Raw genomic sequence first — 13,614 nt, 5'->3', positions numbered from 1 at the left:
TGTATCTTCGGGGTAAATACTCAGTGATGTAATTGCTGGATTCTAGGGTAGCTCTATTTTCACCTTTTTGAGGAACCTCTATACTGTTTTCCAGAGTGGCTGCACCAGCTTGCATTCTCACCAACAGTATAAGAGGGTTCCCCTTTCTCCACATCCTCTCCAGCATCTGTTATTTCCTGACTTGTTCATTTTAGCCATTCTGAATGTGTGAGGTGGTACAAGATGCTATTATCCTCATTTTACACATGAGGAAAGAGTCTTTGAGAGGTAAAGTAACTTGCCCAAGGATACACAGCTGATAAGTGGTCAAGCTGGGATTCTAACCCAGGCAGTCTAACTCTGTAACTTGTCTTTAACAAGTTACCCTAAATAAGGTGAATATGGTTGACCCTAAATATGGTTGCCTTCTAATGTTTTTAACTTTTTGCTCTCATTACAACAGTTCCACATTCATGTTGAAAATGCAAATCACAGAGTTATAAGGAAGAAAATGAAAGTAACCCCACCCTCCAAAGATAAATGCTTATGGGTTTTGAACACACAGCTCTCACAATGCTGACTAAAGTTAGAATGTTCTGAACACTGTGTGACTTTGGGTAGATTGCCTAATCTTTCTGGGCCCTTGTCTCTCAAAGGAGGGGGCTGATGCAGAAGATGCAGCTCTGCAGGCCCTCTCAAGCCTGACCCTGGTATTTGTTTGTCGGGATTGTGCAAGAGGAGCTGGCTCTGTCCTAACTGTCTGGGCATGGAGGGTGAAGTCACCCCTTGCCAGCCCCTCAAGATGGGTCAAGTGGTCCCCACCTGTGACTCACCCAACTCCCAAGTTGACTTGGAGCCACTTGGGAGTGACTTTGGGCAGTAGGGACACCAAGGCCTGACTCAGGGGTCCTCAGAGGTTCAGGGTCCCTCCAGGACAGTTGCCAGGGACCCTTCTGCCCAGTGAGCAGAGCTCCAGGCAAGCAGGGACTCAGAGACTTCAGCCAGCACTGCCTGGAATGGGACCTGCACAGGCAGAGGCCTTAATAGAGTGGTTCCTATGGCAGGAGGCTTGGGCCCCGCTCTGTCTCTCAGTGAGACAGAGCCAGGCTTTGGATCTGTGTCTGATGACTACTAGCTGTATAATCATGTGCTTGGGCGCATTCCCTCTCTGAGCCTGTTTCCTTGCCTATAAAATGGGGAGAACCACCACCTCACAGGGCCACTGATTAGTTCTTTGGGTGATACTGTAATGCAGGGGGCACAGGGGAGATGCTTAATAAATGACCATTCCTGACCCTTTCTCTTTGTATACTTTTCAATGGTATGCTTTTTTTTTTTTTTTAAGATTTTTAAAATTTTATTTATTCATGAGAGACAGAGAGAGAGAGAGAGAGAGGCAGAGACACAGAGGGAGAAGCAGGTTCCATGCAGGGAGCCCGACGTGAGACTCGATCCCAGGTCTCCAGGATCACGCCCTGGACTGAAGGCGGCGCTAAACCACTGAGCCACCCGGGCTGCCCCTGGTATGCTTTTAAAGCGTTCTGCCACAATGCCACAGATTACAAACCTACCATATGCCATGGCTTCATCCCAGGTAGTAGGGTGTGGAGGTCCAAAGATGAGAAAAACAATCCCTGCCCTCCAGTAACTCAGGGAGGGTGAGATAAGGATCAAAGACACTTTTACATAATCGGAATGTTTGGCCAAAGTCCTCCAGGACCGAAAGGCAGGAGAAGTTGGAGAAACCAGGGAAGGCTCCATGGAGATGCCACTTTGGCTGGGTCTTGGAGGATCAGAAAGATATGGCTGAGCCCAGAGGGGACAGCATCCTGGTGGGGGCGGGCGGAGCAGTGTGAGCAAAGGTATGGGGGTGAGCACACAGGCTCATGGAGTTTGCTGAGAGAGTAAGAGAGTTCAATGACGGTACTGTGGGGCTGGGCAGGAGGGATGGGGGAGGCCGGGGTGGTATACTTTGGGTCTGGTGGGAAAGGAGTCATGGAGGGTACTGAGTGAAGGCAGGAGCTGCCATACTGCACTGTTAAAGGCCTGTGGATTCTGAAAGACAACATGACCTGCAGAAGCCAGCTCCCCTTCCTGAGAGCACCCATTCTGGGGTGTGACCCACCCAGGCCTCTCTCACACATATTCTTACTTAGTTCTAGATGGATAGGATTCCAAATTAACAAATGGGGAAACCAAAGCTCACATATGTTAAGCTGCTTGCCCAAGCTCGCAGAGTAGACAGTGAGCTGGGGCCACTTTCTGACCGTAATCTGTGAGAGTGCCACCCTTTCTCCTGTGACCCCAGGACAGATCCAAAATCCAGTCTGAGGGAAGGATTTGGACAGGGCTTGTAGGGTAATGCCATCCCTGGCTACATGGAGTCCCTCACGGTCCCAGGGTACTTGTCATTCCTGCCATCACAGGAAGAGTGGAGGCTCAGCAAGGGGAAGTGACTTTATTCAAGGCCACACATTGAGGGTGGGGAGTCTAGGCCAGGCCTTCTGAGTTCAAACCTTCCCTACTACCTCCCGCTGCCTCTGGGTTTAATTTTAAGCACATCTTAAATTGGAAAGAGCCCAGGTCAGAAAGGCACAGTTCTCTCCCAACTTGTATCCACTGATTGATTCATGCTCTTCATGCCTCTCTGCCCGCCAGGCCCACATTTTCAGTCCTATTCCCATCACCATAGACCAGATTACGTTAGGCCTCTCTCTGACTCAAACTTTAGCCAGCAGCAGCATCTCCACTACCTAGACTGGGGTCTTCAGTGGCTACACCCTGACCACCACACCCCCTGATCCAAGCCATTGTGTTAGTTGGTGTCAAGGAGAGACCTCTTCCTGAACTGAGCCTCTGTCCCATCCCAACCACACCTACCAGTGCCTTGATGCCAGACCCTTAAACACCCAGTGGCATGAGGATATAAGAACTGCTTGCTGCGAAGGGGAAAACCAAGAGATTTAGTGAATCATAATGGGAAGGGGTAGGGTAAGGTCTGGGTTCCTTCCACTTACCATCTCTCACTTGGGCCTCAAACCCTCCACAAAGTAGGCAGTTTCAAACCCATTCTACAGATGTTGATTTTAGAGGCTCAGTAAGGAAAGAGATTAGCCTGCCATCACCCAGAAACAAAATAACAGCATGGGGTGGGGGGAGCAAACAATGCCCTTTCCAGAAAAGAATAAAGAGGAAAACCCCACAGAGCTCAGCAGACACCTGACTCCAGGACCAGACTGTGCCACCACCACTATACTAGATGTGTAAAAAAAAAAAAAATTTTTTTTTTAATGTGGGTAGGGAAGATATAATGAATGCACTTGGTTTAAAAAAAATGGGGGCAGATAAAGTTGGTATGCTGTGAAAAGTCAGCAGCTGTAACTAACATTTTATGATTCAATGCAAAAAATATGTTGAGTTCCTCAGCTGAGTAAGTAGTATAAACAAAGATTTTTTTTTTCTTTTTAAAGATACAGGGAGAGTGTTTCCATTATCTGGAGGACCTTTTTGCAATCCTTAATGTTCACCTAAAGGTAGAAAACGCCCTTAAGAAAAAGCACTCAATCCTGAACTTTATTCTAGAATGTAGGCAGAAAGTTTGAGCGTGTCTGAACACAGAAGCTAAACAAGGCAAATGCAGAAGTTGCGCTGGTGATACAGTCCCCAAATCAACGACACAGGGTCCTTGAAATCCCCATCCCATCCCCCCTGTCCGCGGAGAGGGGAAGAAGCCGCAGAATGTTCCTGACTCTGCACCCTGGCCGGATGGCGCAATATTTATGTTTGTGCACCTAGCACGTCGGCGCCGCCCTCCCCCGCCCAGGCGGCCCTCCCTCGGACTCCGCGCGCGTGTGGCCGCGCGGGGTCTTCCCAAACGTCAGCCACGGACTCCTAAAGCCACGTAGGACTGGATTTCGAATCCAACCCACATAGATGGCGAGAGTCAGGGCGTGGGGATCGAAGCCCCTGAGGCCAGCGCACAGTAGACATCCACACAGTATTTATGGAATAGAGATGGAGCAGCTCAACCGGTCTTTAAGCGAACGTGGCCAGAAACATGCCCGGTGACCCCTGGAGGGCGCTGTCGAGCCACGCCGGGGGAGGGTGTCGCCTCCTCTAACGCGGAACCCCGCCGTCCACGACGGCACCTTCAGCCCCGACATTTGCGACTTCATTCCCCTTAACCGCCTTTCTCGGCTCAAAGTCCTATAGGAACGACATGATTCGGGGTCACTTACCCCAGCGGGGTTCGACTGGACGGCATTTTACTTGTTAAATGTTTTTCTTAAGTAGCAGGAGAGCAAGTCTGGGAAACGAGAGAACACTCCCCTGAACCTCACCCCGACTCACCTCGGTTGTCCTTAACAGGAACATCCCATGGGCAAACGTATTACAGTTTCTCCCACCCTCATCTCAGGTTCCTCTCTGTCCCCCCACCCCCAGCATTGTGACACCGGGTTAACTAAATCGCTTCTGGGGAACCTGATTTTCCGCGCCTACGGGTGACGAGGAAATGAGCGAAAGGGGGCACACGTGCATGCAAAAGCGCAGGAAGCCCCTTCCCGCTCGGGGCGGCGGCGGAGGGGGCCGCGAGGGGCGCGGGCGCGGGCGGGGGCGGGGGCGGGGGGGGGGGAGGCCGCGGCCTGCCGCCCGCTCCCCAGCCAGCCGCTCGGATCCCGGAGGCCAGCTCTTGGCTGGCAGCGCGCCCGCCACCTCTGCTCCCCTTGGGCCGGGAGACCGGCGCAGGCCGGATCCTCGGAGACCCGGCAGGCGCAGGCCGGACGGCCGGACCGGGGCGCGAGCCAGCCGGCAGCCAGCGGATCCCGCTCCGAGGCCGATGACGTCTTCGCCTCTGGCTCCGCCGGCGCCAAGCCGGGCAGGGCGGGTGACGTCACCGCGGGCCACGTGACCGCCATTCAAACAAACAACTCCCCTCCCCCTGCGCGCCCGCCCCGCCCCGCCCCGCCCCGCCCCCAGAGAGGCCCCATATAAACGCGTCCCCCCGGGCCGAGCTCGCTGCGAAGGACGCTGGGCTGTGCGGAGTGTGGCTGGGCCGGAGGGGCAGTCGGGGAGCAGCAAGGAAGCCGAGGCGGCCGAGGGCCCCGCACGACGCCCCCTCGCGCAGTCTTAGGGCAGTTTGGGGTCCGGCACAGAGAGAAGCAGGGTCGGGCTTTTCCTCGAAAGCCTCTGCCCTGCCCCTGGCTTCCGAGGACAGAGCCCCGCGGACAGGCACGCTGGGGGCGCTAGGGCCGGTCATGGTCATGGAAGTGGGCTCCCTGGACGCCGGAGGCCTGCGGACGCTGCTTCGGGAGCGCGCGGCGCAGTGCCTGCTGCTGGACTGCCGCTCCTTCTTCGCTTTCAACGCGGGCCACATCGCCGGCTCCGTCAACGTGCGCTTCAGCACCATCGTGCGGCGCCGGGCCAAGGGCGCCATGGGCCTGGAGCACATCGTGCCCAACGCCGAGCTGCGCGGCCGCCTGCTGGCCGGCGCCTACCACGCCGTGGTGCTGCTGGACGAGCGCAGCGCCGCCCTGGACGGCGCCAAGCGCGACGGCACCCTGGCCCTGGCCGCGGGCGCGCTCTGCCGCGAGGCGCGCGCCGCGCAAGTCTTCTTCCTCAAAGGTACGCCCCCCGGAGGCGCCGCGCCCCTCGCCGGCCTTGCGGGCCCCAGCCCTGCGGGCCGCTCCGCCTGGAGCGCGCGGGCGCGCGAGCCCTGTTCCGGGGACTTGGCCTTGGCTTTGTTCCGCTCTAAGAACAAAGACTTGCCTGGGCCTCTCCGGGGTAAAACTTGAGCCCGGGTGGGTGGGTGGGGGTGCTGGATGAAGGTGCCCTGTCCCCGAGGATGCTAATGGAAACGACTGTGTCTCTTTGTCTTCCCAGGAGGCTATGAAGCTTTCTCAGCTTCCTGCCCGGAGCTGTGCAGCAAACAGTCGACCCCCATGGGGCTCAGCCTTCCTCTGAGTACTAGCGTCCCTGACAGCACCGAATCCGGGTGCAGTTCTTGCAGCACCCCACTCTATGACCAGGTTAGTAGGGGACCGTGCCACAGGGGGTAAAGAACAGCTGGAAGAGCGGTGCTAGGGACAATATACAAAGTAACTTGCTGGTTTGTAAGGGACGGGACACAGGGCTAGTAGTTTATCCCGCGGTTAAGCGGTCTGATGGAGCGGAGTCTAACTGCTGGCACTACAGAAATGAACTTGAGGCAAATGGATTTAGCCCCCTACTTGTTTATGCTCCAACAACAGGGCTGAATTCACCCGTTATCTGAAACTGACTTTTCCAGCGGGGAGTTTTTGTGGGTGTGGGCATTGGCTTTGAGCAAAGCTTGACCAGTGTTGGATATTTCTGGATTTCAGGGTGGCCCGGTGGAGATCCTCCCCTTTCTGTACCTGGGCAGTGCCTATCATGCTTCCCGCAAAGACATGCTGGACGCCTTGGGCATCACTGCCTTGATCAACGTCTCAGCCAATTGTCCCAATCATTTTGAGGGTCACTACCAGTACAAGAGCATCCCTGTGGAAGACAACCATAAGGCGGACATCAGCTCCTGGTTCAACGAGGCTATTGACTTCATAGGTAAATGGACAGATGCCTGGGACTTCTGCCTTGCTTCCACATTTTAGTCACTGAGCCCAACTCTGTGGCAAGGACTTAAATGACATCCGCCTGAGCTTTCTCCATGCATTCAATAAGTTGGTGCAGGCAGCATCCCTGCAAAGTCCCATTTAACAAATTAGCAAACAGGCTCAAAGTTTTTTTTTTTTTTTTTTTTTTTTGAGGCTCAGAAAGTTTGAACCGACTTACCGTCCAGGATCATCACTTCTGCTTTGTGGAGATGCCTGGTCTTGGTTTAAATCCCGTGCTATTTTTTGCACATGCCTTCGTTGCCTCCACAGAGCACTTGTGTGTTGGCTTGGGGTGATGTTGTGGTTCTCTGGACAGGACACACATAATTCTTAGGCACCCTATGCCTGGGGTTGGGGTTGTACCCCTAAGCTCTTGAGTAACCAGCCACGCTTTGTTTTCCAGACTCCATCAAGAATGCTGGAGGAAGGGTGTTTGTCCACTGCCAGGCAGGCATTTCCCGATCAGCCACCATCTGCCTCGCTTACCTCATGAGGACTAACCGAGTCAAGCTGGATGAGGCCTTTGAGTTTGTGAAGCAGAGAAGAAGCATCATTTCCCCCAACTTCAGCTTCATGGGCCAACTGCTGCAGTTTGAGTCCCAAGTCCTGGCTCCACACTGCTCAGCAGAGGCTGGGAGCCCTGCCATGGCTGTGCTGGACCGCAGCACCTCCACCACTACCGTCTTCAACTTCCCTGTCTCCATCCCCGTCCACTCCACGAACAGTGCGTTGAGCTACCTGCAGAGCCCCATTACGACCTCTCCCAGCTGCTGAAAGGCCACGGGAGGTGATCTCCAATCCCGCTGGGACTCTAGGCTCCTTGAGGAGAAATGCAGTAACTCTGGGGAGGGGCTTCTGAGGGCTGGTCCTTATTTATTTAATTTCACCCCGAGTTCCACTGGGTTCATAAGCAGTCATAGTGATGATGTAGCATCAAGATGTTTGCTGAACTCAGCACATTTGGGACCAATATATAGTGGGTACATCAAGTCCCTCTGACAAAAAGGGGCAGAAAAGAAAGGACTCATTGTATGAGCCAGTTTCTTTTTGCTTGCTCCTGTTTTTTGTAGGAACTCTACATGCTTGACATACCTACCAGTATTATCATTCCTGACGACACATACCTATGAGAATATACCTTATTTATTTTTGTGTAGGTGCTCTGCCTTCACAAATGTCCACGTCTACTCCTAGAAGAACCAAATACCTCAATTTTTTTGTGTTTGAGTACTGTAATATCCTGTAAATACATCCTAAGCAGGTTTGTGTTCAGCACTGATGGAAAGCACCAGTGTTGGTTTTTTTTTTTTTTTTAGTTGTCAGCAGTTGTATGTTTATTTATGAACTGAAATAATATATTTCTTCTTTTAAGAAGACATTTTGTTACATAAGGACGACTTTTTTATACAACAGAATAAATTATGGCATTTCTATTAATCTCAATGCTTTATTTCTTGGGAAGCCCCAGCTAATCCCTCTCCCGTGAGTGAAACCATCTGGACAGGGGTCTCACAGATGTGTGTCTCAGGATCTGGTCTATGACTTGGTGGCCCTTCCAAGATGGCTGGGTAGCGCAGAGAGGTAGAAAAGTGTGATCTGTCATGGAAAACCAGTTACTGCAGCTGAACTCTTCATATCAGATCTGGGGTGTCCACCCATGTATTCCTACCATGTTACACAGGTAGCCCAAGAGTTCCAGAGCCTAAAAGGAATGACCACTTGCTTGGGTTGCCTTTTTTTCTTTAACACTTTACCCAGGATAATATAAAAAGCCATCCTCTCTTTGCTGAACTATACTAGAATTGGAGGCTGATGGATTTCCAAAACACCTGACATAAATGTGTTCCTGCTGTGTGTATGGTAGTATGTGCTACCTGTTCCCAAACAACTCTGCAAGACCCAAAAGCAGACATGCTGAGACCCAGCGTAGCTAAGTGACAGTGGGGGGAATTGGGCCCAACATCCTGTTTTGTTCCCTAATCCTATGTGGCTTGCACTTTATCACTTGCTTCTCTCTCACGTGCTTTTTTTTTTTTTTTTTTTTGCCTTTGAAAAGACCTTTATTTTTATGAAAAGAATACAAAGCACTGTGAGCAAATACAACATAAATCACCTGAAATTCCCATCTCCAACCTGACCATTAAAACTTTGGAGTACATCCATGTTAGCCTTTTTATGTATATACACCTAGAATTTTTGGCTTCCTTCAGGTCACTTGCTGGTCTGATTTCATAATTTTGATGAAGATAAGCAATCAAATTTGATTTGCTCTAGGGCAAGATTCTGGATTATTACTCTTGCCGTACAGGACAAATCTTTTGTAATTGACTACCAACCCATAATTCATTCTATAATGTTGAATTAAATAACAGGGTAGCTCTCGCATTACTGGTCTCTTAGCTCCTGTCTCTACCCCTCTAGTTGTTTCTGGACAAAGCGATGTAGGAAGCAGAAAAGGAAACATCTTGACTTCTCCAGTAGTGCCCTGAACAGTGGTCCTGGTCCAGCCAGGTCGTTTAAGGCCTTGACACCCAATCAGTGTCCTTGACCTTTCCCCACTGGTTTGCCATCTGCCACTTGAGTCTCAGAGCCTGAAAGATCCATGTGTTCTAAATTCTAAGAACTTATCCTGAGCTGGCAAGCTCATTTCCTTGGCAAGTGTGTTCACGCCTTTCAAAACAAACTGTACCCGGTGTTTTTATCAAACCCTAGAAATTTACTATTACAAATATCTCCTTTCGTGGAAACGTACCAGCAACTTCAAGTCCGTGGCAGATGCGGTGGCTGACTTCCCCGTGGGCTCAGGCCATCACTTTCTGCTTGGCAGGCACCGGCTGAACCAAAATTAATCTCCAGCGTGATCCACGCAGTGGAAAAATACAGCGGCTGCCTGAGGGAGCCGCCAGTGAAAACAATGCACTCTCTTCTCCCAGTGCAAGCTGCTTCACTCCCGCCAGCTCAGGAGAGCAGAGGTGATAACCTTCTTTCTCCATCTATCTGATTCCTGGTCTTTGGGCCCTCTGGAGAATGTCACTTTTGGCTGTTTTTCTTAGGGAAAAAGAAAAAAATAAAAACAAAAACAAAACCTCATGATAAGGAAAAAGATGCTCAAACTATTAAAATGTTTGTTTCTCAATAGACTGAAATAGAGACAACTCCATCATTTAATACGTGTAATGTGGTAATAATAGCTCTCAATTTTAGGGCTAGCACTGTGTGCCAGCTACTGTGCTAATTGTTTTATACACCTTCAAATTAAACCTTTAGCAGCAATACCCATTTTTTTTTAAGATTTTATTTATTTATTAAAGACACACACACAGGGAGAGAGAGAGAGAGAGAATGGCAGAGACAGGCAAAGGGAGAAGCAGGCTCCATGCAGGGAGCCTGACATGGGACTCGATCCCAGGTCTCCAGGGTCACGCCCTGGGCTGAAATCAGAGCTAAACCGCTGAGCCACCGGGGCTGCCCAGCAATACCCATTTTACAGAAGAGGAAACTGAGGCTCAGAGAGAGGAAGTGACATGTCCAAGTTCAGACAGCAAGTAACCAACATTTCAGAGACTGGAACCTGGGTCCGGAAGAAGACTGGGACCTGAAGTCTTAGTTCAGTCCAAAAGACAGCTTGAAGGAGTGGGGAGAGGGTGAATGTTATAGCCAACCAGACATCAGTATGGTTTTACCACATAATTTTGGGGTGGAAAAGCTATTTATTTATCCTTTGGGGCCTTAGCTTCCTTACTTGTAAATTGGTATAATAAAACGTGCTTCACGTGTCAACAGGAAATAGGCTCGTGGATGTCAAGTGCGTGGCAGGTAGCAGGCCGTAGAGGAACATTTAGACCCCATTCCTCATTACTGATAACGTCTAGTAGTTCTGGTGTCAGTTTTCCCACCCCTCAAATGACCAATATGCCCTGGATCTAATGGGTATGATTCCTCCCAGCCTTAGAGGATGCATCAATGCATACTTTATGCTTTTCTGTGGTTTCCATCAGGATCATTTCAACCCCAAACGCCTCCACCGCATCCTCTCCTTTCCTTGGAATTTTGCAAATCATAGCTAATTTGCCTCAGACTTGCAGCCTCTGGAGTCCATTTCCGCCCCCCTTCCCCTGCCTCTCCAGGATGACGTCATGGTGTGTACACCTTTAAGATTATATAAATCTGTGATCATACAGTGGCCTCCATCCCCATGGTAACGCGGAGGAGTTTCCCCTTTGTGAGGAAAGCTGTCATGTCACTTCCTGCTGCTGACAAATCAGTTTAGGAGATTAAAATAAAGGGGGGGCGGGGTGCGGGAGCCGGTCTCTGAGAACTGCTGGCTGCGGTGGTTTCTGGTTGCCATACACAGAGGCAAACAAAGCCGGGCCACGCGGGGTAGCCCCGCCCAGCGCCAGGCCCGGCTCGGGTTTCCCGCACCTCGCCGGGGGCCGGCCAGGTGGAGCCAGGTCACCCCGGGATGTTTTCCTCCGCAGGTCGCCTTCTGGGGAGCAGGTGGGAGGGCTGCCAACCTGTAGGGGACTTCCTGGGGCTCTGTAGGGCCAGCCTGCAAGAGGACAGCCTCTCCTCCCCTGTATCAGCTCTGAAGGTAGCCTCCTTCTCTGGAAAACAAAGGTGACAGCACCAAGCAGAAAAACTCGCTCTGCTAAGGGAAATACCTTAGACGCATCTTTTTCTTGGCTGAGGCTTTTTTTTTTTTTTTTAAGATTTTATTTATTTATTCATGAGGGACACACACAGAGAGAGAGAGAGAGAGAGAGAGAGAGAGAGGCAGAGACACAGGCAGAGGGAGAAGCTGGGAGCTCCATGTGGGACTCTATCCCAGGACCCCAGGATCATGACCTGAGCCAAGGGGAGATGCTCAACCACTGAGCCACCCAGGTGCCCCTTGGCTGTGGCTTTTTCAGCTAAGCAGCAAGTCCACTCGCTCACTCATTCAATCAACAAATATTTACTAACATCCTAGGCACAGGGACACTTTGGAGCAAGACAAGGTTCCTACTCTCCGTAGCTAATAATGAGGAGAGAGGGGAGAGGAAGAGGGCAATATATAAATAGGATAATTAAATAAGAAGAAGCTGAAGGCTATGAAGGTGGAGTAATAAAAGGGGAGCCTCCCTTAGGTTTTGGTGGTCAGGGAGGGGTGGCTGAGAGGTGAGAGATACAACCCATTTGTGCATTTGAGAGGTAAGCTGGGAAGACAGTTCCCTGCCAGAAGAGCAGCAAAGACTTGAGGTTTGAGGGGGATCCTCGTGGACCAGCAGATAGAACCAGGACCTTGGAGTCAGCTAGACCTGAGTTCAGGTACTGATTCTGCCAGTTATTAGCTGTGTGACTAACTGCGGGTGAATTACCGACCTCTTAAACTTGAGCTTCCCCATCGAGTAATATGGTCCAATAACCACTGACCTTCAAAGGCTCTGTAAGGATTAACTGAAAGGCGGTCACCTCTGGGCACATCCGAAAAGCTTGAGAAGGGTTCTTTGTCCTCTTGTGACTCAGCTGGTCCCCATTCTGTCACTCAAGCAGTAGTGCCACTCCCCAGAGTGTCCTGGTGAAGGGGAGCAGGGAGCAATGGGCTGTCCTGCCCCATCCTGACAGATACCGTGAGCCTGTGCCCCTATCATGCTGCCCTCTGGGCCACCAGGGCTTTGTTTGGGGACAGTCTTTGCTTAGAGGCCACCAACCCTAACCCAGTGACTGTGGCAAGGTAGGCCCTTCCTGGCTCTCGGTTTCCTCATCCGTAAGAAGCCCCTGAAGTGACTTTCATGTATTCTCAGCCAGCTCTATGCCCCTTCCTCATCCAAGCCTGGAATGCTCTGGAACCACTGGGGTTCATTTGGGCTGGCCCAGGGAGACAGAGGGAAGAAAAAAAATAGAGATTTTCTGGGAGGGGGCAGCAAGGACTCCTGGGCTCTGGAAGACAGAGGTATGATGGAGATGTAACTGGTACCTGTGGGAATGGTCCCAATACAGTCTCCTGCAAATTATCGCATACTCCCAGCTCCCTCTTCTCCAACTTTGGGTAATCCTTTGCCATGAACCACACTGCAAAGTTTGGGTTTAAAGCCTTTGTCAAGGTTGACCCCAACAGACCTTGGAGGTTGGCTGCCTCCTCCTTCATTCTTCTTGTATACGTTCACTTATTCATTCGTTCAATAGATATGTGTTACTTAACCTTTGGTTTGCAAAACACTCAATATTCACCTCTCCACAGCCCTACTCACTCTCTGGGATTTGTAAACTTGTCTATATTCCCTTGATCAGACCCACTTTGGCACATAATTCAAGGTCCTCCAAGATGTGACCACTGCCTGCCTTTCCAGATCATTTTCCTATCCCTGCTCTTATCCCCCATGCATGATGAGACTTGTAGTTGTCATACTACAATATGTTCTTTCTTACTACTCTTAACCTCTGCACATCCTATTCTTTTGCTTGAAAAATGTCTCCCTGTTCAAAATATCACCAAATCCATGAAGTCTTCTTTGACTTTTAAAACTTCCTCATCTCTCATCAGTGTCCTGAGAACATACAACTTCATCCCATTGCCATAACCAAGGGACATAATTGAGAATTGGGCTACTGGGAACTGTGGTGACCTAAAAAGTTCATGTTCCGTACTACATGGAAACTGCCAATCAAGGCAGAAATATTAGACCTTACTTTTTAAAAAAAGTAGACAGGACTTTATATTTTTATGTAAAATCTCCTTTTTTCAGAAACTTTGTATGGACCAAACAAAACATCTGCAGTCTGGCTCCAGCCAATAGGCCATCAGTGTCCCAAGGTAAGGGTCCTTCCCTATGAGACTCTGGGCTCCTGGGTCTTAGCCCAGGGCTTGTGAGCCACAGGTACTTATCAAATATGTCTTCTGAATACAAAAGTGAATGACAGGGATTCCTGGGTGGCGCAGCGGTTTGGCACCTGCCTTTGGCCCAGGGTGTGATCCTGGAGACCCAGGATCGAATCCCTATATCAGGCTCCCAGTGCATGGAGCCTG

At 50.7% G+C, this 13,614-nt stretch overlaps 1 protein-coding gene across 1 annotated transcript; it reads left to right on the top strand.

Moving 5' to 3' along the window:
- The first annotated feature begins 4,988 nt into the window (after positions 1 to 4,988).
- On the top strand, positions 4,989 to 8,045 carry DUSP1 (dual specificity phosphatase 1). Its single transcript, XM_041750446.1, has 4 exons — positions 4,989 to 5,601; positions 5,860 to 6,005; positions 6,339 to 6,558; positions 7,012 to 8,045. Exons 1-4 carry the CDS (start codon positions 5,235 to 5,237, stop codon positions 7,380 to 7,382), a joined length of 1,104 nt encoding a protein of 367 aa, XP_041606380.1. The 5' UTR covers positions 4,989 to 5,234; the 3' UTR covers positions 7,383 to 8,045.
- The last annotated feature ends 5,569 nt before the right edge of the window (positions 8,046 to 13,614 follow it).

Source organism: Vulpes lagopus, chromosome 3, assembly GCF_018345385.1.
Source record: "Vulpes lagopus strain Blue_001 chromosome 3, ASM1834538v1, whole genome shotgun sequence".
NCBI lineage: Eukaryota > Metazoa > Chordata > Mammalia > Carnivora > Canidae > Vulpes > Vulpes lagopus.
The sequence above is the reverse complement of the archived record's forward strand: the minus strand, read 5'-3'. Positions and strand labels throughout refer to the sequence as shown.

Bases quoted from the DNA above. Each gene is read 5' to 3' on its own strand.
- DUSP1 (XM_041750446.1), top strand. From the start codon at position 5,235: ATGGTCATGGAAGTGGGCTCCCTGGACGCCGGAGGCCTGCGGACGCTG. The intron at 5,602-5,859 runs GTACGCCCCCCG...TTGTCTTCCCAG, and splicing joins GCAAGTCTTCTTCCTCAAAG to GAGGCTATGAAGCTTTCTCA. The intron at 6,559-7,011 runs GTAAATGGACAG...TTTGTTTTCCAG, and splicing joins CGAGGCTATTGACTTCATAG to ACTCCATCAAGAATGCTGGA.